Source organism: Odocoileus virginianus, chromosome 1 (assembly GCF_023699985.2).
Source record: "Odocoileus virginianus isolate 20LAN1187 ecotype Illinois chromosome 1, Ovbor_1.2, whole genome shotgun sequence".
In the NCBI taxonomy this organism is placed as follows: Eukaryota; Metazoa; Chordata; class Mammalia; order Artiodactyla; family Cervidae; genus Odocoileus; species Odocoileus virginianus.
Window position 1 is genome coordinate 76335155 of NC_069674.1, and position 27060 is coordinate 76362214.

Consider the following 27060-nt stretch of genomic DNA (forward strand, 5'->3'; position numbering starts at 1 on the left):
GGGCAGAAATCAGGAGGGATGTATCTCTCTGCCCCAGAACGTAGACATGGTTTTGTTTTCCTCCTTCATATACCCTGCTCCTTCCTCTTATTACACTTTTCTTCACCTGCTTGTCCACTTACCTCAACATTCTCTCCTTATAAAAGGCTTTCATGATCTTCCTTGACTAGGTCAAATCAATCCCATTAAAAGTTCTCATAGGCCTAAATCTATCTTTTATATGGAATACATCATGTTTATAATTCTATATTTTTGTATGATATTCTGATTGAACTTTCAACTGGATTAAAAGCCATGGTGAAAGAAAACAGCCATCCTACCACTGTAATTGACATAGTAATAGGTATGCATATAGTTGGTATATAATAAACATAAAAACAATATTTACTGAATGAATATGTGGAGTTTAAGAAAATTAGAAAACATGGCACAAACATCAATCAATTATCGAGCTAAAGGCTTCTAAGTGTAGGAAATGTATTTTAGTTCTCCATATCTTATTGAATGTGTACATCTGTAAATATACTTTGTCCAAACAGTATAAAATATCCAAATGAAGATGTATGCAGAACACCTAGCATGGAGCCCAACACATAGTATATTTTTAAATCAACTGCAACACTATGGTTTTAAAAAGTATTTTAGTAAAAACGTTAGTATACGCCACATGATGAAATAAAAATGGATGCCTATATTCAAGAGACAGATTCACATGAGCAATATCAGGTTTAGTGAGCTTTACATAAAGTTCATTAGTATAATAATACAAGTGTCCCTCAAACATTAGTTTAGTGCTTGAAACAATCTCTGAGCATAATCACGAACAGTAAATGTCAATGCTTCCAACGAACTTCCCTATTAAATATCACAGTCAAGTACACACACCAAATTAAAAGAAACTTTAGGGCCCAAACAAATTGTTAATTTCTCAATGAAATATTTTAAACCCTTGGTTTTGTAAAGGCACTGTCTATTTTTTGTTTTGATATCCTATGCTAAATAAGAAAAAAAACCACAAAATATTTCTGAGAGAGGAGGCTCTGTGGTGCATTGGATTAATTTAGGACACAAACACTGAAAGGCTGTCATTGCCTGATACACACAAATCACAGCATCAAATTCCTAGAAAGCAACTCTGTTGAGGAATGGCACCTATAATAACCTTCACGGAGCACAAAAGCTCACCCTGAAGAGGTTGGTGGGCTCAAGCAGTTTTCCTCTGGAATGCTGAAGCAAAGGGAAAATAAACCCAAAACTGATGTTCTTCTACTTCGAACTGCAGAGAAAAAGTGACCTATTTAATCACTGTCGATCACTCAGTATGCCTTTAATTACTTCATCTATGTATTTCAAATTCTTTCTTCTTTTTCCATGAAAAAGTAATATAGTGTAAAATTGTGGGCTCACACTGTGTAGATAGTCAGCAAAAACAAATCAAATTCAGACTGGCCTGCTTTGGAACATGGGTATTTTTTAAAACTAGAAAATACGTGTAAAATAAGCTACACAGTTAACTACCATAAATAGTTTATATAGCAAATTTAAGTTATATAAAATAATTTAGATGGAGTATCTAAGTTAAATAAACTGCATAAAATTTTGCACATCAGGCAGTAGCTACAAATTATGGTATCAGAAGCTATCCACATTCTGGACACCAGATGGCGATGCAGGAAAAGCAAAAGAAAGTGAACAGAGGCTGTGATCTTTAAAATCTAGGTTGTTTTATTCCTACCAAAATATTTTCCCTTTATTTTGATTTTCCAGTTTTTGTAGGAAACTAGTAAATATTATTGGAGAAGACAATGGCACCCCACTCCAGTACTCTTGCCTGGAAAATTCCATGGCTGGAGGAGCCTGGTAGGCTGCGGTCTATGGGGGTCGCTAAGAGTTGGACAGGACTGAGCGACTTCACTTTCACTTTTCACTTTCACACATTGGACAAGGAAATGGCAACCTACTCCAGTGTTCTTGCCTGGAGAATCCCAGGGACGGGGGAACCTGGTGGGCTGATGTCTATGGGGTTGCACAGAGTCGGACACGACTGAAGTGACTTAGCAGCAGCAGCAGTAAATATTATGAAGCAACAAAATGGTTATCCTAAAATCCAAGAAAATAGCTCATAGCATTTACCCATATGCATATGTACCTACTATAGTAAAGTAATTCTCAAAATTCTCCAAGGCAGGCTTCAGCAATACGTGAACTGTGAACTTCCAGATGGTCAAGCTGGATTTAGAAAAGGCAGAGGAACCAGAGATCAAATTGCCAACATCCGCTGGATCATCGAAAAAGCAAGATACTTCCATAAAAACATCTACTTCTGCTTTATTGACTATTCCAAAGCTTTGACTGTGTGGTTCACAATAAACTGTGGAAAATTCTGAAAGAGATGGGAATACCAGAACACCTGACCTGCCTCTTGAGAAACCTGTATGCAGGTCAGGAAGCAACTGTTAGAACTGGACATGCAACAACAGACTTGTTCCAAATTGGAAAGGAGTACGTCAAGGCTGTATAGTGTCACCCTGCTTATTTAACTTATATGCAGGGTACATCATGAGAAATGCTGGGCTGGATGAAGCATAAGCTGGAATCAGGATTGCTGGCAGAAATATCAATAACCTCAGATATGCAGATGATATCACCCTTATGGCAATAAACAAAGAAGAACTAATGAGCCTCTTGATGAAAGAGAAAGAGGAGAGTGAAAAAGTTGGCTTAAAGCTCAACATTTAAGATAATGGCATCTGGTCCCATCAATTCATGGCAAACAGTGGAAACAGTGGCTGACATTATTTTGGGGGGGCTCCAAAATCACTGCAGGTGGTGATTTCAGCCATGAAATTAAAAGACGCTTACTCCTTAAAGGAAAATTATGACCAACCTCGACAGCATATTAAAAAGCAAAGACATTACTTTGTCAACAAAGGCCCGTCTAGTCAAGGTTATGGTTTTTTCAGGAGTCATGTATGGATTTGAGAGTCAGACTATAAAGAAAGCTGAGTGCAGAAGAATTGATGCTTTTGAACTGTGGTGTTGGAGAAGATTCTTGAGAGCCCTTTGGACTGCATGGAGATCCAATCAGTCCATCCTAAAAAAGATCAGTCCTGGCTGTCCATTGGAAGGACTGATGTTGAAGCTGAAACTCCAATACTTTGGCCACCTGATGCAAAGAGCTGACTCATTTGAAAAGACCCTGACTCTGGGAAAGCTTGAGGGCAGGAGGAGAAGGGGACGACAGAGGATGAGACGGTTGGATGGTATCACCGACTCAATGGACATGAGTTTGGGTGAACTCCAGGAGTTATGATGGACAGGGAGGCCTGGCGTGCCGAGGTTTCCACTGTACAGTTGAGGAAATGAGGCTGAGAGTGTCAAAGGAAGTGCTCAGAGTCACGGAGAAACCAAGGTCAGAACCCTACTTCAAACCCCAACACTTGAGGCTTTCTCCATGGTGCCTCATCACTTTCAGCTTATACCAGGAGTGTAAGCTGCCATACTCTGTTATGCTACTTTTTTCCCTGAACATCAGAATTCTCTTCTGACAAATTAAAACCACATTTAGCAATAATTTTGGAACAATTTGGTATCTTCACAAGAATCAACTTTGCAATCCAGGAAGAATTCTCCATCAATTTCAATATATGTATGCATCTATTTCAGATACTCGTCTCTCTCTCTTAAAATGCAAGGCATCAATCAAGAAAATCAATCAAGATCAGAGAGTAAGAGGACATGGATTTCACCTCCCCTGACAAACACATCAAAAACATATCTATGTGTAGAACTGTTCTCATGCAACTAACTGGAAACTGGGTAGGAAGGGAAGACAAGTAATGGATAGTGGTCTACGCCCCTCGGAAGGGACTCAAAGGAAAAAGAGATTACACAGGCGGAGAGCCTCCTGGGGAGTGAACGGTGAGAGCCATAGGCTGGGTGCCCTGATACTGGCAACCTACTCCCAGAAGATGAGACCCTTTTGCTGGTCGGAAGGCTTTGGGATGAACAGGAGGGCTGTGAGAGGCCTGGACCCCACTTGCGGGGGGCATGCATGAGCTAGCCTGCCCCTAAATCAGGGTGGAGAAAGTGGAGAGAAGACTTCTCTAGTGGCTGCTGGTTTCCCACAGGCACCCCGCTGCTCACCTCAGTCCAGGCTGGGAGGACGCTCTGGCCCCACTCACTCTATGTCACGCTGGGCACTGGATCTAGGGTGGTCACGACCGAGCAGGCTCAGCCCAGGGACACAAAGGTTACTCTGTCCCCGGGTGGGGCCTGGGTGGGCTGGCAGCAGCCGCTGCCAGCACTTACTCAGCAGTGCCTCAGAAGAAGCCTGGGTGTCTGAAGGCAGCTGCTCCATCTCCATCACACCTCATGCCCCAGTACTCCGAGAGCCCAGTCGGGCCCTGCCTGTCCTGTGATGTGCCTCTAAACAGAGTGGGGGCAGCAAAGTCTTGGGGTTGTGATCAGCTGTGAGGGACAAAAGGGACTTGCAGCCAAGGCTGTGTCTGAGCAGAGCAAGAAAACAGGAGCAGGTGCCTGAAGGAGCGGACTCAGGAGCTGTCAGGAGACAACTCAGATCTCTGTCTGCAGATGAGATAAGCCAAGAGGCCACTCGGGCCCCCATTAGCTTCAGCACCCCTCCTTCTCTGAGGCAAGGATCCCATCCTGGGGAGAGGGGAAAACACAAACTTAAAGAGAACAGAACCAACTCAGGCCTGACCATAAAGGCTTTTGCCCCACAAGGTGGGATCAGACCCCACAGCCAAGAGGGCAGAGATGTCCACAGCGCGGGGGTAAGCCTCACCTCACATCCAGCTCCTCTGTGTGTAGCCCCTTCTCTACCAAGGTGACAGATGCCAGCATATCCTGCAAAAAGATGTCACTTGCATTCACATCAAACCAGCTCTCCCACGAAAGGGCAAATGAGCACACGCAGTCTGAATAGGGATAGACTGCACCCACATAAGAACACACATTTAAGACTGCAGTAGGTAACTGTTTCACCCAAATTCAGAGACAGAGAAATTTAAGCAAATTATAAGGCAGAGGAACTGCTCTCAACTGGAAAGGCAAGAGAAAACCCCCGAAAAAACAGAACTAATGAAACAATTCACAAGATAAAGAATTCAAAGCATTGCTAATAAAAATGTTAATTTATTAAGGAAAACAACAGATGAATACAGTGGAAAATTTAAGAGAGGTCTAGAAAATAATATAAAGACCCAAACAGAAATAAAGAACCCGATAACTAGAAAAAGAAAAAAAGGAAAACCAATACTGTAAGGAATGAGTATGAGACTGAGTGATACAGAAGAATGCATAAGTGAATAATGAAAATCATCCAATTAGAAGAGAAAAAAGAAGAATTTCAAAAATGAAAACAGTTTAACAGCTCTTTGGAACAACAATAAGTATACCAATATTCGCATTATAGGGGTCCCAAAGGAGAAGAGACAGAAAAAGGCATCTAAAATGTATTTGAGGGACCTATGGCTGACAAGCATAGGTCTCTCAGGCTAAAAGAGAGGGCATGATACATTCAAAGTCCTTAAAGGAAAAAATCTGCAACCTAAAATACTCTACCCAAGATTATAATTTCAAATAGAAGCAGAGACAAAGAATTTCTCAGACAAGCAAAAAGTAAGAGACCATCAATACTAAACACAGCCTAAAAGAAATGTCAAAGAGTCTTCTCTAAATGAAAAAGAAGTAAAAATCTACATGAAAGGGAAAATCCTACCAGGAAATGCAAAATATTGAAAGTACTAAGGATCAACCACTTACATATGCCAATATGAAAATTAAAAGACAAAAAAATTGCAAAAGCAAACGTGTGTGCATGCTGAATTGCTTCAGTTGTGTCCAACTCTTTATGACCCTATACACTGTAGCCTGCCAGGCTTCTCCGTCCATGGGGATTCTCCAGGCAAGAATATTGACGTGGATTCCCATGCCCTCCTCCTGGGGATCTTCCTGACCCAGGGATCAAACCCATGTCTCTTATGTCTCCTGCACTGGCAGGCAGGTTCTCTATCACTAGCGCCACCTGGGAAGCCGCTAAAACAATCATAACTACAATAATTAATGGATAAACATGAAAATGCAAAATATGACATCAAAAACACAAAATGTAGGGGACAGGAATAAAATACAGACCTTTTAGAATATGCTTGAACTTAAATGACAATCAGTTGAAAACAATTAGATACAGTTATAAGTCCATGTATATGAACCAAACAATAATCACAAACCAAAAGCCAACAGAGGCAGAAAATTTTTTTAAAAAGGAACACAAGCATACTAAAAAAGAAACTTAGCAATCCAAAGTGAAGAAACAAAAAAAAAGAAACGGATGAAAAAGAGCTACAAAAACAATCCGAAAATAATAAAACAGCAATAAGTATAAACCTACCAATAATTACTTTAAATGTACATTTAATCCAAGAATACATAGAAAGGATCATACACCATGATCAAGTTAGATTTATTCTAAGGTACAACGATGGCTCAACATATGAAAAACAATTTGACCTACCACATTAACAAAACAAAGACAAAAACCACATGACCATCTCAATAGATGCAGAAAAAGCATTTGACAAAATCCATCATCCATTCATGATAAAAACTCTTATCTAAGTGGGTACAGAAGGAACATACCTCAACATAATAAAGGCTATTTATGACAAACCCACAGTCAATGTAACATTCAATGCTTACATTATAATTATAAATTGGTGTGGCCACTATGGAAAACAGTATGGAGATTTCTCAAAAAACTAAAAAAGGAACTACCATATGATTCAGTAATTCTACTCCTAGGTTTACATCCATCAAAAACAGAAACACTAATTCTAACTGATACATGCACCTCCATGTTCACAGCAGCACTGCTTATCATAGCAAAGATTTGGGAGCGATCCAAGTGTCCATCAATAGGCAAATATATAAGGAAGACGTGGTATACAAGCAGTGGGATATTATTCAGTCATTAAAAATAATAAAAATCTGCCACTTACAATAGTGAAGATGAACCTAGAGAATACTATGTGTAATGATATAAATCAGAGAGACATTTAACATATCACTTTTATGTGGAATCTAAAAAAATAAAAAATGTATATTGTAAAACAGAATTACAGATGTAGAAAAAAAACTAGTGGTTACCTTGGGAAGATGGAGGGGGACGGACAAGCTAGGGGTATGGGAGTAAGATATCCATACTACAGTGTATAGAACAGACAAGCAACAGGGCTATATTGGAAAGCACAGGGATTATCTCATAATAACTTTTAATGAAGTATAATCTGTAAAAAATACTGAATCACTATGCTATATACTGAAAATTGAGAAATAATTTTAAATCAATGATACTTCAATAAAAATAGAGTAAAATGCATACCCTAAATATATTATTAAAAATAATGTTAGCTAATGCACAGATTTGGCTAATATTGTGAATATGATTTTAATTTCTATTATTAATCTCTGTTTAGCAAAAATCAGAAAGTGTGGTCACCTTCCCCTGGTTAGAGGTGTCACAAAAATCTTTGCTAACAGCACTCTGGACTTGAACACTCCTGTTCTTAAATTGATGTTGCTGTCCCCAGGTAATGGCTGCTCATTTACAGTTTCCTTGACTTACAGAAAATTTTTTTTTTTAATTTACCATTTTTAAATTCAATTTAGGAAAATCAGGTTTAATCCGGGCCCTGTCTGTTATTGGAGAAGGAAATGGCAACCCAATCCAATGTTCTTGCTTGGAAAATTCCATGTACAGAGGAGCTTGGCTGGGTAAAGTCCATGCGTGGGGTCAGAAAGAGTGGGATATGACTGAGTGATTATCACTCACTCAATCTGCCTGTTATAAGTACCCAAGGTCAAGGTTTATTTAATTATCCCCTCTGAGTTTCAGGTTTTTCTTTTCTGAAGTAAAAGGCTTTGGTAGATCTATTGGAAAGCCCCTGAAATTCTAAAATCGTATCATTTATATATGTTAATTTTATCAGTTAGGGAAAAATTACATAAATGAATATGAGTAATAAATTTTGTATAACCAAAAGAAAATAGCATCAATAACATATGAAAATATTGAGAAGATTAAGACAAAATTTATGTTTACCTCTAATTATAAATCAATGGCCATCAAAATTTTTGATAAATGCTGTCATTTTCAAATATTCCCATTAACTTGAATCATGACATGCTCAAAATTCAGTCTTTTAAATTTTGTCAAAATGTTGAATGAGTTTCTGAATAAGTTTCAAGTATCTTTTTTAATATATTCAATTTACATTCTGGGACGGAAAACTTTTAAACCTAATTATAGGCATTTAGAAGAATTTCAAGCAAGCATATGCTACTCTTTTGCTCTAGACTTAATTTGTATTTAGCTTCCTTGCTCATCTCTCCTTGCTATTTGCCTTTTCTCAAACAGCTTTATAATTGACAAGTATACAATTCTGATTCCAGAGCACTCACTCAACTAGAAATATGGACAGCTTTCTCCCAACATTCTTGAGATACAATAATCATATCAGTATTATTCCTAACACAAGTATATTTTCATAGCCCTGGGGAAATTTGAGTGCCAGCTCTCAGATGAAGCTTTACTGAAATGACCAAATGATCATATATCAAGTGTTCTCACTCAAATTATCACTTTCTCTTCACCAACACATGATGCAGAGCTGATCAGTATGCTTAATAGTTTAGCGGTCATGAAGCTGATTACCTGGAACATCTTACCTAGTTGAAAAAAAGAGTTTTTGTGATGATGGTTGGATTTGCCTAAAGAACACGATGAGAAAGAGCACCTAATGCGTTTACAGAGCAGAGACATGCCATACTAACAGTGAGTCAGGATGACTCTGGCCACTTAAAAACACAAAACGTTTCATCACTGATTCAAATTCACTATAAAATTCTGACATCTATGAATAAATTTTTCTCTAGTAAACTTTACTCTTGTCTTATTTTAAGAAATTGCCAGCTACCCCAACTTTCAGCAATCACCACCCTGATCAGGCAACCAACAGTCAGCATCAAGGAAACACCCTTCATCAGCAAAAAGGTTAAAACTTACTGAAAGCTCAGATGATGATTAACATATTTTAGCATTAAAGTATTTTTTAATTACAGTATGTATTTTGGTTTTGCTAGACATAATGCTATTGCATCCTTGATAGACTACAGTATAGTGAAAACATAACTTTCATATGTATTGGGTAACTAAAAGCATTCGTGAAACTTGCTTTATTGTGCTGCTGCCTGGAACTGAACCTGCAATATCTCTGAGGTACGGCTGAACTTTGAAAATGGCACTCATAAATGCTCATCTGTTCTTACTGGATGTGAAGTCTTTTGGTAATTCTTATAGCCTCAACAAACAAGTCAATAATTTTCATAGTTTTTAAAAAACTACAGTTCAATTCAAAATGAAAGCATTTCCTCTGCCTCACCTTAAGAATTACTTTGCTATTTCAAACTGCAAATACAGCTAATTTCTAATTACCTAAAACTATCTTTAGTTCATCATGTAATTAATGGAAAATATATTTATCATACCGTCAACACCTTCTTATAAACTTTCCTTATACTTGCAAAGAAATTAAATTATCCTCTGGTATTCTCTCTTTCTAAAATCTAAATAACCTCGATTACTTGCCCTGTTGCTATCATTCCTAAATTTATCCTTTCTATCAGAGTCTTTTCTGCATAGCGTGTAATTTTTATGTCTTTTAAATGAAGAAAATTTTAAGAAGCACTCGTTTTTTTCTTTTGCCTTAACAAGCAAACTTTTAATTTCCAAAGTATACAAGCAGCTCACACAACTCAAAACCAGAAAAACAAACAACCCAATCAAAAAGTGGGCAAAAGACCTAAACACACACTTCTCTAAAGAAGACATACAGATGGCTAATAAACACATGAAGAAATGCTCAACATCACTCATTGTTAAAGAAATGCAAATCAAAACTACAATGAGATATCACCTCACACCAGAAAGAATGGCCACAATAAAAAAAAATACACAACAAATACTGGAGAGGGTGTGGAGAAAAGGGAACCCTCCTACACTGCTGGTGGGAATATAAATTGATACAGCCACTATGGAAGATGGAGATTCCTTAAAAATCTAGGAATAAAACCACCATATGACCCAGCAATTCCACTTCTAGGCATATAACCTAAAAAAAACCAGAAATGAAAAAAGACATGTATCCCAATGTTCATTGCAGCACTAATTACAATAGCCAGGACATGAAAGCAACCTAGTTGCCTATCGACAGATGGATGAATAAGGAAGCTGCAGTACATATGTAAAATGGAATACTATGCAGCCACAAAAAGAAATGCATGTGAGGCAGATCTAATGAGGTCGATGAACATAGAGCCTATTATACAAATGATGTAAGTGAGAAAAACAAATATTGTATATTAATGCATATATATGGAATCTAGATGGAGAAGGGAATGGCAACCCACTCCAGTATTCTTGCCTAGAAAATTCCATGGACAGAGCAGCTTGGAGGGCTGCAGTCTATGGGGTCCTAAAGAGTTGGACTGGAGGAGGAAATGGCAACCCACTCCAGTGTTCTTGCTTGGAGAATCCCATGGAGAGAGGAGCCTGGCAGGCCACAGTCTATGGGGTGGCAAGAGTCAGACACGACTGAGCGACCAGGCACAGCACTGCACGTGGAATCTAGAAGGATGGTACTGATGAACCTGCTTAAAGAGCAGCAATGGGGATGCAGGCATAGAGAACTGACTTAAGGACAAGGGTAGAGGAGATGAGGCAGAGGGTGAGATGAATGGAGAGTAGCATGGATGCATATACACGAACATATGTAAATAGATAGCCAGGGGAATTTGGTGTATGACTCATGGAACTCAAACTGAGGCTCTACAATAACCTAGACCGGGGGAAGGTGGGAGAAAGATTCAAGAGGGAGGGGACATATGTATACCTATGGTTAATTCATGTTGATGTATGACAGAAATCAACATTGTAAAGCAATCAATCAATAAAAATAAGTATCAAAAATTTATATATTTTGATTTACAATATTGTCTTAGTTACAAGTGTACAGCACAGTGATTCAGATTTTTTTTTCCTTAAAAGTACAAGTATAGAAGAGAGAGAAAATTGGTTCTTTTAATGAACATAATTCTACTCCTTCTTTCTGCTCTTTTTTAATACTTTCCTCCAAAAAGCAAATGGCTATAAAATATTCACAGATTTCCATAGTACTAGTAATTCTAATTACAAAGATGTAAAACTCTAAGAAAATAAGCATAATTAGTCATAATATGGCCCAGACAGATGCCTCAATAGCGAAGTCCAATGACTTTGCTCACAGCACCTCCCTAAAGTACCCTGATCTGCTCATTGCTTAATAATCACCTGGGAGACTAGCTAAATGCAGTTTCTGGCTCCTTAAGTCTGGGGTGGAGTTCGAGATTCTGAATTTCTTACAGGCTGAAGGTGCTACTCGGGCTGCTTGGCCAGAGACCTCACTTTAAGTAGGAAGGGCATAAATTACAATATTCTTGTTCACTGATGTAAATGAGATATGAATCAACATCAAGCTTTCCTAGATGGATGACTATTTTATAAGACATGAAATGAAATCACTCTCCTAAAATCCATTTGTCATAAAATTGTATTGGCATACTAAATGTCTTTTATTATACTTGAATCCTGGCAAAAAGGGTTTGTTTTGTAAGGGTGGAGAAATCACTTTTAAATTTAAGTTTTGTGCCATAACCAACAAATGTGCTTATTGTCATATGCAGAGAAGGAAGGTTCCTATCTAAGAAAATCATGCCCTTGTCTAGGAACACTTAACAATATTATAGGAAAAAAACTGAAATTTAAATCACATAGGAAAGTGAACAATCCAAATCATGTCTTTCTTGCATATACACTGTGATTTGATATTTAAACAAACCCCCACTCTGACATTAGATGGTGTTAAACTGTCAAGCCAAGAACTGGGAAGTTACTGAGATTTTATCCTTCTTGCAAGTTAACGAGTAATCCTCCTATAGCTTCACAGATACTGGCAGAAAAATGGAAGCTCTTTGGGTCAGAGAGCAAAGACTGCTGCTTATTACTCACAGCAATACCAATCGCAGTGCCAATAGCCAGAGTGCCATCCTAAACCCCCACAGAGGAATGGGAAAGGGGTCATGCACAGCAGTAGGTGTATTTCAGGCAAGGGATCGCAAGATGAGGAAGTCCTGATTTTATTTAGGGTCTGCTGACAGCTGACTCATTCCCTCCTTCCCACAGATTGACAATATCTTAATTACTAGGCATTGTAAATCTCTACTGAGGAGGGAGACATCTCTATCTGTACTTATCCAATAATGTATATAAATCTGAGCAAATTTATTAATGCTCAGACTTGAAGAAATATAACATATTCACAAAGAACTGTCTGCTAATGGTTGGAAGAAAAGTGTTGGAAGATAACAAAAATAATAACCGGAATAATGGTTACAATAAAAAAAAGTACTTTACATGTTATTCCATTTGGTGCTCAACAAAGGTGGGCAAGTTAAATAGGATTCTGTCCATTTCAAAGAGAAGGAAAAGAGCTAATCTCTTAAGCCTTACGTTAATTGTATAAGCTCACATGGTGGTGATAGTTTAGTCACTAAGTCATGTCTGACTCCGTGACACCATGGACTATAGCCCACCAAGCTCCTTTGTCCCTGGGATTTCTTAAGCAAGAATACTGGAGTGCATTGCCATTTCTTTTTCCTGGGGATCTTCTGAGCCCAAGGATCAAAGCCAGGTCTCCTGCATTGTTGGCAGATTCTTTACCAGCTGAGTCACCAGGGAAGCCAACTTTATCACCATGCAATTCTATGAGTTCATCTAAGAGGCAGGATTGTGAGACAGAGGACACTTAACCAGAGGTGAAAATGACTACGTATACCAGATCCTTTCATCATGATCAGCCCTTCCCAGCCTCCAATATGGCTATGCGGTCTCACATCTTATTTTGCCCTGGCATTTACAGATTGTCACCTCCAGAACTATTGCTTCATGACCACAATTGGGCAAAGAGTAGAGTTTATTTATTTTTAAAAGGCTATCTTGTACAACTAATAGCAAATATAAGGAATTAGATTTTGATTATTTTTTTGATGAGTAATCAAAGATAACATTTTATAATGACCATAAATTAGGAGGGCTTCCTATAAGAAAACTCACTCAAAGATTTACTAAATCATAAATAACATTTAGATAGCATTTTATAATGACCATAAATTAGGAGAGCTTCCTACAAGAAAACTGACTCACAGATTTACTAAATCATAAATAACATTTCAATCTAGTCCTTAAATAAAAAGGTATGTGTTTTTTTTTTAAACACAAGACCATCTTCTTCAGTTGTTAATTTTTACATATTGCCCACCATCAGCTTACATTTTCCTTTCATCCTTCACTGGCTTGCAGTATTTTCACTCCTAAAATGTCAAACTTGCTCACTTCCATAAACAAATTCCCCTCTTTGTGTCAACATTTGAAATTTTGCCTGTAAATCAGAACATGCTGTGATTGAATTGCTGCTCTTATCATCTACCACTTACTTCTATCAAAGCATATAACTGGATTAGTGGGAAAACAGCTACATTATGCGTGCATTAAAGCTTTGCCTAACAGCAGGCTTCCTTTCTGTAACAAAGAACAGCCCTGGAGATAACAGAAACACTAGGAAATGATGCAATATTTGTTTTGACATCTTATGTGTGATTGAAGCATAAAAATTACTGGTCTCAAAAAAAAGAAACTTAGATATATAAGCCTAAAGGTGAGAAGCTGCTTGATTTTTCTGTCTGGTGGTTCTAGGCAACACTGGGAAAGCATTCATGCAGATTGCATCGTAACTCTGGATGGCAGACATGATCTTAGGTATGAGGATGAAGAGAAATGCATGCAGGCTTTGTGGGAAGATTACTGTCAAAGTTACAGAATCACTACCACATTTCCTCAGTGCCTTATTATTATGCCTCCCTGAAGTTACAAAAGCTAAGAGTTATATCTCTCTCTTAGACTTTCAAATAGTTTCAGAAAGAAAAACATATATAGGCACATCTGTGTGCATACACACACACACACACACACACACACACACACACAGTCCAGGAGATTATAACTGTTAATAGGTTTCATTTCCTGTTGAATCGCTACATTGTTAGATTGTTACATTTCTATTTAAGGAGAAGGGCCTATCTGTTAAAGACAGAAATAGGATTTTACTTTCCTTTGACCAAAATGTTGCATAAGAATTACTTCTCTTTATATGTATTGCTTTCAGGTATTTTATTTTCACCTAACTAATAAAACTGAAGAATTTCTTTTAAATTATGAGGTAGATATTTTTGACATTAAATATTATATAAATGCAAATAACAATCTAGGTAGTTTGACTGAAACGACACATGATAAAGGAAGTAAATAAATTTATAAAAAGATACCTAAGCAAAATGTATAATCTAGATACAATGTCTAAGTATTTATTTGTAATTATAATAATCCAATTCATATATGCTTTTTCAAGTCAAAATAAAGCAGATTTCTTAAAAGAATTCCTCTACCAAAACATAAGTAATTTTCTTCATCAAAAGTTAATAACAAATTTAGACTTAAAAGAAGCATTTCTCATGTTTATAACCTAATCATACTCTACTTTTGAATTTCTAAGAATTCTAATAGTTTGGAATTTTACTTAAATACATCAAATACACACTAAAATTAGTAAACTTATTTTACAATTTCCTTCAGGATCCAGTCACATAACTTTATGGACAAATCTAGACTAATAAATGAAGATGGCTATGCTCCAATCCTGGCTTCTCCCTTAGAAAAGCTACTACAAACAAAACCTTGTGAGCACCAGGAGACCTCACAGAGACTGAGCCAGACTTGCCTTTGAGTGTTTTGAGCGTCTCCTGCAGAGGTACGGGTCAGCAGTGGCCTGCCGCAGGGGCAGGGGCTCTGGGTGTAGCAGACCTGGTGAGGCATAAGCCCTCTTAGAGGAGGTTGCCATTCCCCACCATAGAGCCACCAGAATTTATACAGGACTGGGGAAACAGACTCTTGGAGCGCACAAACAAAACTCTGTGTGCACCAGGAGACAGAAGAAAGGAGCAGGGAGCCCACAGGAGGCTGACCCAGACCTGCCTGTGAGTGTCCAGGAGTCCCAGCAGGTGTGTGGGTTGGCAGTGCCCTGCTGCAGGGTCTGGGGCACAGAGTGTGTGCATGGACCTTTTGAAGGAGGCCGCCATTATTTTCATTACCTCCACGATAGTTTGGCCTCAGGTCAAACAACAGGGAGGGAACACAGCCCCGCCCATCAACAGAAAATTGGACTAAAGATTTACCAAGCATGGCCCCGCCCATCAGAACAAGACTTGGTTTCCCCCTCAGTCAGTATCTCCCATAGGGAAGCTTCCCTAAGCCTCTTATCCTTATTCCTCAGAGGGCAGACAGAATGAAAACCACAATCACAGAAAACTAACCAGTCTGATCACATGGACCACAGCCTTGTCTAACTCAATGAAACTATGAGCCAGGCCATGTAGGGCCACCCAAGTCGGATAAGTCATGGTGGAGAGTTCTGACAAAATGTGGTCCACTGGAGAAGGGAATGGCATACCACTTCAGTATTCTTGCCTTGAGAACCCCATGAACAGTATGAAAAGGCAAAAAGATAGGACACTGAAAGACGGACTCCCCAGCTCGGTAGGTGCCCAATATGCTCCTGGAGATCAGTGGAGAAATAACTCCAGAAAGAATGAAGAGATGGAGCCAAAGCAAAAACAACGCCCAGTTTAGGATGTGACTGGTGATGGAAGTAAAGTCCAATGCAAGTAAAATCCAATATTGCATGGGAACTTCGAATGTTAGGCCCATGAATCAAGGTAAATTGGAAGTGGTAAACAGGAGATGGCAAGAGCGAACTTCAACATTTCAGGAATCAGTGAACTAAAATGGACTGGAATGGGTGAATTTAACTCATATGACCATTATATCTACTACTGTGGGCAAGAATCCCTTAGAAGAAATGGAGTAGCCCTCATAGTCAAAAAAAGAGTCTGAAATACAGTATCTGAATGCAGTCTCAAAAAGACAGAATTGTTAGGTTGTTAGAATAGGAAAAAGGAGTCCAAAATGGTGGTGGCTAAAAGACAAAGAAGGGACAAGCCCGCGAAAAATAATACAAAGTAAGGTCTGAGGACCTCAGTGAGGACCCCAGGTAAAACAAACAGCCCTCCTGGCTAGCCCAATTTACATAGTGCAGGCTCAGGGGGTTTAAAAAAAAAAAAAACATATAAAAAGAGGAGCCAAAATTGAGCCAGGGGACTGTCTTCTCTTTGCGTCTTTTGGGTCAGCATGCCCTCATGCCTCGAGGATGTATTTTCCTTTATTTTCTAAATAAAATCGAGCTGTAACACTGGTCTGCCTGAGGGCTGTAACACTGGTCTGTCCATTGCTTCAAATTTTTGTTGCGACAAGACAGAACCAAGGAAATTACAAACTCCCCCAACAGAATGATCTCTGTTCATTTCCAAGGCAAACCATTCAATACCACAGTAATCCAAGTCTATGTCCCAACCAGTAATGTTGAAGAAGCTGAAGTTGAACGGTTCTAATGAAGACCTAAAAGACCTTCTAGAACTAACACCCCAAAAGGATACCCTTTTCATTATAGGGGACTGGAATGCAAATGTAGGAAGTCAAGAGATACCTGGAGTAACAGGCAAACTTGACCCTGGAGTACAAAATGAAGCAGAGCAAAGGCCAACAGAGTTTTGCCAAGAGAATACACTGGTAATGGCAAACTACATTTTCTGTTTCTTTATAAAGTTTAGGTCAGTAATATTATCTCCCTCACAAGTTTGTTGTAGAGAACAAATGTGTAACTATTAAAAACACATAAAACACTCCCTGCATCATGAGCAGTGTTAAGAAAAATCAACTCTAATAATTCACTATGATGTGATTAAATTGAAGATTAATACATATACTAGATAAACAATGAACTAATATCTACTTTAGATCTTGTTTGTATTTATTTTCTGAAGAACAAATCTATGTCTGAAATAAAATGATAAGTTATTATCATTTAGTGACTTTTCAACTCTGAAAATGTACTAATTGTTTTTCTCACATAAAAAAAGCACAGAAAAATATATAGATAATAAAAAATCAGAGTATAGTTGACAAACTATCTCCTTATGGCAAATAACAGCCATAAACCACTAAAATAAAGTAAATGATACTAATGAACCTCAACCAAACAAGCCATTATAGGAGCAACAAAGACCACTGATAAATTTCTCTAGGAGTAGAGTGTGAAATCACTGTGACTTCATCTTTCAAATATTTTTTGCAATATTCACCTTAGAACTTGCATGGATTGTACATCTTTTAATATCACTCTTCTCCCCTATTTTTGAATATGTAACTGAGATATTTCCATAATTTTAATCTGAGATATTGAGATACATTACTTCCATATCAAATGCATGCAGAATTCTTTTTAAAAGCAACATATTCACTTTACTTACATGCTCGGACACATATTCAAGCTACATCATGTGAGTATGCCCCAGCAAGGATTTACTGTGAGCTGTCAGGAGAGCTGTCGATGCATCAGTAATGTCTGTATTAACCTGATTCATGCAGATCACATGGAAACATCTTGCAATTTTGTTTCAAAAGAACTTAGTTAACAACTGTCTTTAAAGAAACACATATTTGACAGCTATAATATTTTCAGGAAAAGTAAAGGTCAATGAGAATTCCATCTAAGTTCTTTATTTTAGTTAGGAAAGAATCATTAGTTGCTGGCTAAATGTTGAAAGCATAAAAGTCATTCAAATTCATTTCTATTGTTTAGTCAGGAAGTCTTAAAAAATACTTTTAAAAGTATTGTTCAGTTTCAACTTAAGTAGATGCTACTGGTGCCCCACCCATATTTCCATACATGCCATCCCAAATTTAACTGCACAAGGTTTCTGGGAGCCTTCTGCTTGTGCCCAAGGTGGCCTGGGAACACTAAGAAATTAACATTCTTTGGGAGCCATCATTAACTTCAAATGCTCTAACATATCATCCACTTGGAAAAAAAAGAATAATTTCAATTCATGCAATCTACATTGGTTCTCAGAATTTCCGAGGATTAGCTCTATTCACTGAGTGGTAACTTATTTGGTAGTCCATTGTGTATTAGTTCTCTTCTTTTTTGGTTTTACTTCTTACATTTGTCTAAATCTTTCCCAGAATTACTTTCCATACCAGCCATTTGTACTTGAATCCTACCTTATGAACTATTTCAAAGGAAAGTCAATATAAAGGGATACTAGCAGAGATCTTAGGAAACAGATCATCAGGATGGGATGATCCAAATTTTAATTCCAAAGTTAAATCATTCACTAGCCATGTGGCAACAAATATTCCACTGGTAACTGGCTGTGCATCAGTGATAAATAGAGTAAAACCCCTCAGAGGTGTTCTTTCATCTGCAGCGACTAGAACACAATACAGATCACAAGAGAGGCACCGAGTATTTGAGAAATATAGTGATAACAGTAATCATAGGGACTTGAGGTTGGTTAGTTGTTGTTAAGGGCTTCCCAAGAGGCCCTTGTGGTAAAGAACCCACCTGCCAATGCAGAAGACATAAGAGACTTGGACTCAATCCATAGGTCAGGAATAACCCCTGGATGAGGGCATGGTAACCCACTCCAGTATCACTGAAAAAAGTGATAACCTCAGATCAGCTAACTATTAACTAAGGGCAACGTGTGAAAGCCAGAAGACATATAGCAGCCAATAAAGAGAATCTAATCCCCTAATGTCAGGTCAACATGTGCTAGAAAGAGGCACAGAATTTGCTTTCAAAAGTGACATAATTATAAGGGAGGTCACATTCACAGACATGGCAGGATTCTATGTAAGAGTGAGGACACTGATAGGCACAGGATGGGACCCTAAGAGGAGAATGGGGACATCCAGTGAATAGGACTGAGAACACTGAACTTCCAGGTTCCCCTATGCCCTCTGAATAGGCAGAAGTAACCTCTTCCCCTTAGAGGGTAGTAGTTTTTCCATGCTAGAGACCATACATGATGAAGCCTGCTATCCTCGAGATCTGAGCTCATCTTCCTCACGGTTCTAGGCAACAAATAGACTAGGTCTCAATATGGCTTACCTGGAAAAATAGTCTCTGCTCCAGGGTAACAGAAGAAGAGAATATGCAACAAAAGAGATGCAATATCTGTTTAATATGAATCAGCAGACAGTGGCAGAACATGCCAGGGAATGGATGTTGATGGATTTTGAGGCAAAAGCCACCTGGGCATTAACTTGGTGTGAAGGAATAAGCAGACTGAGATAAGAAAACACGTGGACTCTTGCACAGTGGCAAATGGCTTGGCTGGTTGGCCAATGCCCTTGAAGAAACAAGACAGGAAGACCTTCCCTAGACAAAGAGTTCTGGAGAAGCAGCGTAAGGATGGATCTACAGGAGCAAGCATCAAACGTGCAGACGTCTGTTTGAAATCAATCACCACTGGAAAACATCCATCACAGAGGAGGTACTAAATAATGGGGTGGATGGGAGAATTTGTCCACTGGAAGTCATCTAGGCTTTGTATGTAGGAACCACAAATAAATGCAATAACCAGGTAGAGAGAGGGACCTAAAAATATAGGCTCTTTCTCACCTAGCATGTATACCTATTGCCACTGGTGAATGGCCAACCCACTGGAAGTTATCCAATGCTGAGAATTCAATACAGTATCACTCCTCAAAAAGACATTTAATAGTGACTTGATATCACATAGGTTATAGCCAGTCTTCATTTATCCTTCTGGAATGGGGTAAGGTCAATTTTGTTTTACTTGTTATTGATACAGTTTTCAGTTAAGCGTTCCTCTTTCTGTTTACACTTCCTCATCCACTAAAATAATCCTCTGAACCGTCTGATTTACCATGAAGGGTTATCGTTATAGAATGTTGCCTAACCTCGCCTCAAATCAAGCAATCTATTTTATGGTAAAGGAAGTCCAACAACAAACAAATGACCACAGAATCCACTGGGTCTATGATATAATGCATCACTTGGGAATTGCCAGTCTGAAAAAAGAAAAACATTGGGATAGTATCTTATATGTTAAAGCTCCAACTTGGAGATTACAGTCTTTGAATTAAAATGCTGTCCATCAAGATGCAGTTTATATTTTGAACCATGGCATGAAGTCCACTGATGTCCTGGCACAAGACTGTATCCACTCATAAAAAATCAATGGTTTCCTTGTCAGGAACTTTTAAATGGTAAAAGGATCAATTCAACAAGAGAATATAGCACTTGTAAATAACTATGTACACAATATAGGAACACCTAAATACATAAAGCAAATATCAACAGACACAAAAGGAAAGATGACTGTAATACAGTAATAGTAGGGGACTTTAAGATCCTGCTTTCATTAATGGCTAGATCATCCATATAGAAAAAAATCAATGAGGAAACACTTGACTTGAATGACATGTTAAATGCCATCTTTAAGGATTATTACAGGTTTCTAGCTACCATCACCTGCAACTTTCTGTTTCAGTTCTCTCTTTTATGACCGGAGTCTATTATCTCCACACATATGGAATGCTGGTACACATTTAAAACCCCAGTTCACTTGACCTCGAGGCAGAATAGCAGTTCATATACTACAAAGCTTCTAGAATTCCTCAGTAGGATTGAGTTCCTTTAAATTAAATTTCTTTAATTGGTTTCCTTCCTTCCTTGTCTCACTTCCTTTAATTGGTTGTGTTTCTTGGGATCATGTCACAAAAGAATCTATTTACACTGGAATCCATGAGTAAGAATCAGGAAGAAGTCATATTAAGACATTAATCATATTTAATGTTAGCTGGTTTTATAAAAATTTCATTTGATATGCCAGATCTGTACTGAAATTAATGTTTTTACAATTTCCTCTTTTGCTATGCCAAACATAACATTTTGTTAACAACCTTTCCAATGCAGTTGTAATAAATATGTTATGTACAAAATAAACTAATTGATTACCTTCTCTAATCAATTTATTTCAGAGACTGACCATTACATTTTTCTTGTACACATTTTGTTGAAAATGTTATGAGCTAACACCCGGAGTCAGGTTATAAAATCGGACTAACATTAATCAGAGCTCTTATGCAGTATCAAACTTTACTAGTAATATCAAGGATATAAACAAGCGAGGGTTTCCCTGGTCGCTCAGAAGGTAAAGAATCTGCCTACAATGCAGGAAACCTGGTTTCAATTCCTAGGTTGGGAAGGTCGTCTGGAGAAGGGAATCGCTATACAATCCAGTATTCTTCCCTGGAGAATTCTATGCACAGAGGACCCGAGCAGGCTACACTCTATGGGGTCTCAAAGAGTCGGACATGACTGAATGAATAAATACTTTCTTGGATAAGCTAAAGGACTGCTAAATGTTCAGATAAGACATAGAAAGAACTGGGCATGGAGGGCAGTTCCTAGGTGTTACGAGCTGAACTGTCTCCCCCTCAAATTCCTATGTTGAAGTCCTAAACCCTACTATCTCCAAGTGTAACAGTAAACATAGGTAATTTTTTTAATGAAGTGAGAGAAAACAACAAAATTCTGTAAAGCAATCATCCTTCAGTTAAAGAACAGATAAATTTTCAAAAAAGAGGGAGGGGACACAAGAAAAAAAAAGGGGGACCATCAGGGTAAGAGCATGTGACACCAATATCACCGGTGTCCTTATAAGGAGAAGAGAAATCAGTCTGCACAGAGGGCTGACCAAAGCGAATGGAGCAAGAGCGCAGCAGTTTGCAAGCCAAGAAAGGCCTCAGGAGAAACTGACCCTGCTGGCACCATGATCTTGGCCTTCCACCCTCCAGAACTGTGAGAGAAAAATTTCTTCAGTTTAAGGCACCCATTCTGTGTTATTCTGGTTAAGTAGCCTTAGAAAACTAATAGACCAGATCCTCCCTTACTGTATTGAAGACACTCTTCTGGGGTCAGATGAAATAAGTCTCAAAAGAGGTTTCCAGGGTTCCTTGTATAGTGGGAGTATTTAAACCATGAAATATTTCCAGTTTATCACCCAGAGTGTTATATTACCTACTAGGTAATTTTAAAGCCATCTTGCCACACGGATCTTGAGTTCTATTTATGTTACCCTTGTGTGTGAAAGTCTCTCAGTTGTGCCCGACTCTTTGCGATCCCATAGACTATGCAGTCCATGGAATTCCCCAGGCCAGTGGGTAGCCTTTCCCGTCTCCAGGGGATCTTCCCAATCTATGGATTGAACCCAGGTATCCCACATTGCAGGCAGATTCTTTACCAGCTTAGTCACAAGGGAAACCCTATGTTACCCTTAGGTAGGGATATTCTGCTAAAAGCATTTTCAAAATAATTTGTCTTCCCCTTCGTAAACAATTTATCTAGCTACTTGAGGCTCTGGTTGATGAGATTAACTCAGTTCCTCTGACTACATTTTTCTTCCAGTGGGTGCCCTTCCAGTGAAGGGAGTAAACTGACTGTAAGTCACCTGCTTTAACTTCCTCCCACATGGTTTCAGAGGCAGAGCCGTTCACTTATGTTCAATAGAAAATGCTGCTGCTGCTAAGCCGCTTCAGTCGTGTCCGACTCTGTGCAACCCCATAGACGGCAGCCCACCAGGCTCCCCCGTCCCTGGGATTCTCCAGGCAAGAACACTGGAGTGGGCTGCCATTTCCTTCTCCAATGCATGAAAGTGAAAGTGAAGTCGCCCAGTTGTGTCCGACTCTTAGCAACCCCATGAACTGCAGTCTACTAGGCTCCTCCATCCATGGGATTTTCCAGGCAAGAGTACTAGAGTGGATTGCCATTTCTTTCTAAAATACAAAATGAGTTCACCACAATTACTTCTTCTTTCACTTTGATCTCTATAAATATAACCACTTCAAACATGAAATTAAATCAACCAGTGCACAGTCATGAAATTTTCTGCCAAAATACAAATTTAATTCATAGATTAAAATGAGATATAGTAACATTCATTCTGTCCTGCTTTATTTGCTTCAGAATTCAAAGCTTTTTACTTATGAAAGGAAGGTCTAAAATGGTTCCTGGAAATAAGACTTTTAAGAAAGCACATTCAAATATCTATTAGTTTTTATGTTAATAATAAATAAACTTTAAAAACATACTACATTATGGACATATGTTCAGTGTGAAAGTTGAGAGTTATAATGAACAGAAAAGAGTCATACAATTATACTGCAAAGTCAATATTTATTTGGAGTTACAATGACATCAATGAGTACAGGGGTGCATGTCAGCTTTTTAAGCTCTTCGGAGTCAAAGAGAATATGTATATAATGTTTTCCTTTCATATTCATTGCTTTAATCATTTCTCTCATGGGTACAAACACCGAGAAAGAACCTTGGTGTGGAAGTATAGGAGAATAAGTAACAAGAGAGAACAGCTTAGTAAGACAGTCTTGTAATAGGACCAGAAATATCTCACCCTGTCTATGACAAAACACAATCAGACACTTAAAATCAGAGAGAGATAAAAGTTGCATATTTAACTCAACAAAAATGCAATCATCATATACTTACTGAAGCTACATTCACAAAATCGTCATCCGAGAGGGTTTCCAACATTTCAGAGACAGATGTTCGGATCAGTTTAAGTGTCAATCCACTAACACTCCCACTCCTATTTTAAAACAAAAAACGGACCCACACATGTTAATGACTATGCATTTAGTCAACATAAGACACCCTAAGGAAATGCAACTTATGCACTGACACTATATAATATGAACATAATTTTGTCTTTAAAATATCAGTACTAGAAAAAGTCCTATTTTTGATAGCAAGTAGAAATAAATTACAAGAAATTTTGTCTTTCTTTGCTATAAGCATCAGAATGTATTTATCTCTAATTACAATGATGAAAATTATATTTCAAGTGATAATTTAAAGAAACTACAGATACTCATGGCGTATTCACTTTTTCTAGAAATATATACTGAATATCAGCTCTATTAGCCAAGTTAGAAGTGAGGGCTACAGAGGTTAATATAATGCAGTCATTGCCCCTCACTATCTGACTTGATTAAACAATTATCAAGTAGCAGCATAAGAATTTGATAATAGACTTGTAAACACAATGCCTTGTTTTATTCCTGAAGTATTCTCAGGGATTTAGTCATCACTTATCTTGTCTTTACATATTTTATGATCCTGGATGACCTCATCTATTTGTGTGGCTCATCTCCAGGCAATTTGTTGCTGTTGTTCACTTACTAAGTCATGTCCAACTCTTTGTGACCCCATGGATTACAGCATGCCAGGCTTCCCTATCTTTCACTATCAACCTGGAGTTTCCTCAAATTCATGTCACTTGAATTGGTGATGCTATCTAACCATCTCATCCTCTGTGCCCTCTTCTTCTTTTGCCTTCAATCTTTCCTAGCAACTGGGCAATTAACTTTCACTTTTGTATCTTTTGTATTCACTTTTGTAGCTCCTAACTTTTCCCCAGTTTTGTTTTTCTAGCTGTTTATTAAATGACTATGGGTTCAATGTCCAAAATGACACATTAGTCCCAAAACTTATTTTTCTTTCCTACATATGTCCTTGATACCAACCACACTAGATCTCAGTCATTCAATTTCATTCTCCCTCTCAACTTTCCTTCCCATTGAGACAATCTCTCTTATTCATCCTACTTTACAGTATTCTCTCCATCCTCTTTCCATTCTAGCTGATGTGTTTACCACCTCAAGATCCAGAGCCAGAATAACAACCATTCATCACTTAGTTCCTTCTCTGCCCCATGCTAACAGGTGAAAATTCTGGCAGCGTATCTTCGTCCACTTCTGTCACCTATAAAATGTTGCTGTTTAGTCACTAAGTGGTATCCAGCAACTCTGCAACCCCATGGACTATGGCCCGTCAGGATCTCTGTCCATGGGATTTCCCAGGCAAGAATACTGGAGTGGCTTGCCGTTTCCTTCTCCAGGGATTCTTCCCAAGCCAGGAAGTGAACCTGTGTCTCCTGATAGCAGGCAGATTCTTCACCACTGAGCCACCAGGGAAGCCCTACCTACAAAATAGTTAAAACTACAAAATATCCAAGAATCTTAAAAGCCTTGCATTCAGAAAGTGTCATTATTTTCTCTCTCTCCTACCTCCACCTTCTATATAGTCCCTCCAGATGTTCTCAACAATGCCACTTTGCTTCTAGCAATTCTCCCACCTGAAATTCCACTCTCTTTCATGAAATTCTCTCCCTTCCATGCCTGCCTTGTTAAATCTTAGCTATACAGATTCAATTCTAATTTTCTCTTCTTAATGAAGTCTTTCCTGACATTCAAATTGAAATGTGCTTTCTCGCCAGTGTATTCCTTCAGTGCTGTGTCATACATCTCGCACTTTCTATAATTGTTTTAAGTTATTTGTGAATATGGTTTCATTTCACTAATACATTTGAATCATCTTTGAGAGGAGGAACCGTGTCTTAATAATCTTGGTCTGATACTCTCAGTTTAGTTCTGTTGAAATAATTTTTTAAAATGTCATTACAACCTCATGCACATTTATTTTTAACTTTATTATACCTTATGCATTCTAAATATTTTAATATAAGAAATTATGTCTGGACATTAGCATATATCCAATAGGATTACAACATATTGCATTCCCATTTAGATTTATATTTCAGAAGACTATCAAGGATTAGCAAATGTACAAAATCTACAATAATTTAACTTAAAAAGATGAAGTTTAAACTCATTTTAACAAATGAAATGAGATTTAATATTTAAGTTATATTTGTTGGCTTCATTTATCTTCTCTTTCTCAGGCAAGATTATAAGATTTTAAACTTGTTTACTTCAGGTTATAATGGAGAAATTTTCAAATGCTGACAAGATCCTGTGAAATGAATTTAGTTGCCTATAAAACATGGAATTTTGTTACTTCCAGTGGCAAAGAACAGATGAAAGGGAAAGTGTCAGCTGCGGAGTCGGGTCCGAATTTTGTGACTTCCTGGACTGTAGCCGCCAGGCTCCTCTGTCCACGGGATTCTCCAGGCAGGAATACTGGAGTGGGTTGCCATTCCCTTCTCCAGGGGGTCTTCCTGACGCAGGGATTGAACTCAAGTCTCCTGCACTGCAGGCAAATTCTTTCTGTACCACCAGGGATGTAAAGAACAGATGAGGATATAAGTTTCATTAGGTCCCATTTGCTTATTTTTGCTTTTATTTCTGAAATTCTGGGATGTGGGTCATAGAGGATCCTGCTGTGATTTATGTCGGAGAGTGTTTTGCCTATGTTCTCCTCTAGGAGTTTGATAGTTTCTGGTCTTACATTTAGATCTTTAATCCATTTTGAGTTTATTTTTGTGTATGGTGTTAGAAAGTGTTCTAGTTTCATTCTTTTACAGGTGGTTGACCAGTTTTCCCAGCACCACTTGTTAAAGAGGTTATCTTTTTTCCATTGTATATCCTTGCCTCCTTTGTCGAAGATAAGGTGTCCATAGGTTCGTGGATTTATCTCTGGGCTTTCTATTCTGTTCCATATAATCTTTTTCTCTCAGGAAAGAAAATACAAGCTTTTATACCTCATGTTTTTAATTCTTTAGTATTGCTCTTAAAAACTGAATCTACACAGTAGGATATAGTCTTCTCTATCTTCCACAGTTTCAAATTTCAATTTTAATCTTATTGGAAGATTATACACACATACCTAACTTGAAACAATGTGACAAATAACCAATATAAAAACTAATAAATTTTTTTCTTGTATTTCAGCATTTCCCTTGAGAAACTTCAGTATGGACGTGTAATATATCTAGTAGTAATCTATTTTGTGACCAATCCCTAAAAGATATTTGGATCAATAGTGACTAAGCGCCATCTAAACAATTCTACATTTTTGGTAGCAGAAACTGATTGGTTTTAGCAACCATGTACTTTAATACTGTTTAACAAGCAAAAAACTG

At 38.0% G+C, this 27060-nt stretch overlaps 1 protein-coding gene across 7 annotated transcripts in view; it reads right to left on the reverse strand.

The window, feature by feature from the left end:
- The window catches only part of CACNA2D1 (calcium voltage-gated channel auxiliary subunit alpha2delta 1), a 510209-nt gene that overhangs the window by 96862 nt on the left and 386287 nt on the right, over nt 1–27060 (reverse strand). For all 7 annotated transcript variants that reach the window (XM_020884065.2, XM_020884063.2, XM_020884064.2 and 4 more), the window contains exon 10: nt 23667–23766. In XM_020884065.2, the coding sequence (XP_020739724.1) occupies nt 23667–23766 (100 nt within the window). The remainder of the gene's footprint in view (nt 1–23666; nt 23767–27060) is intronic.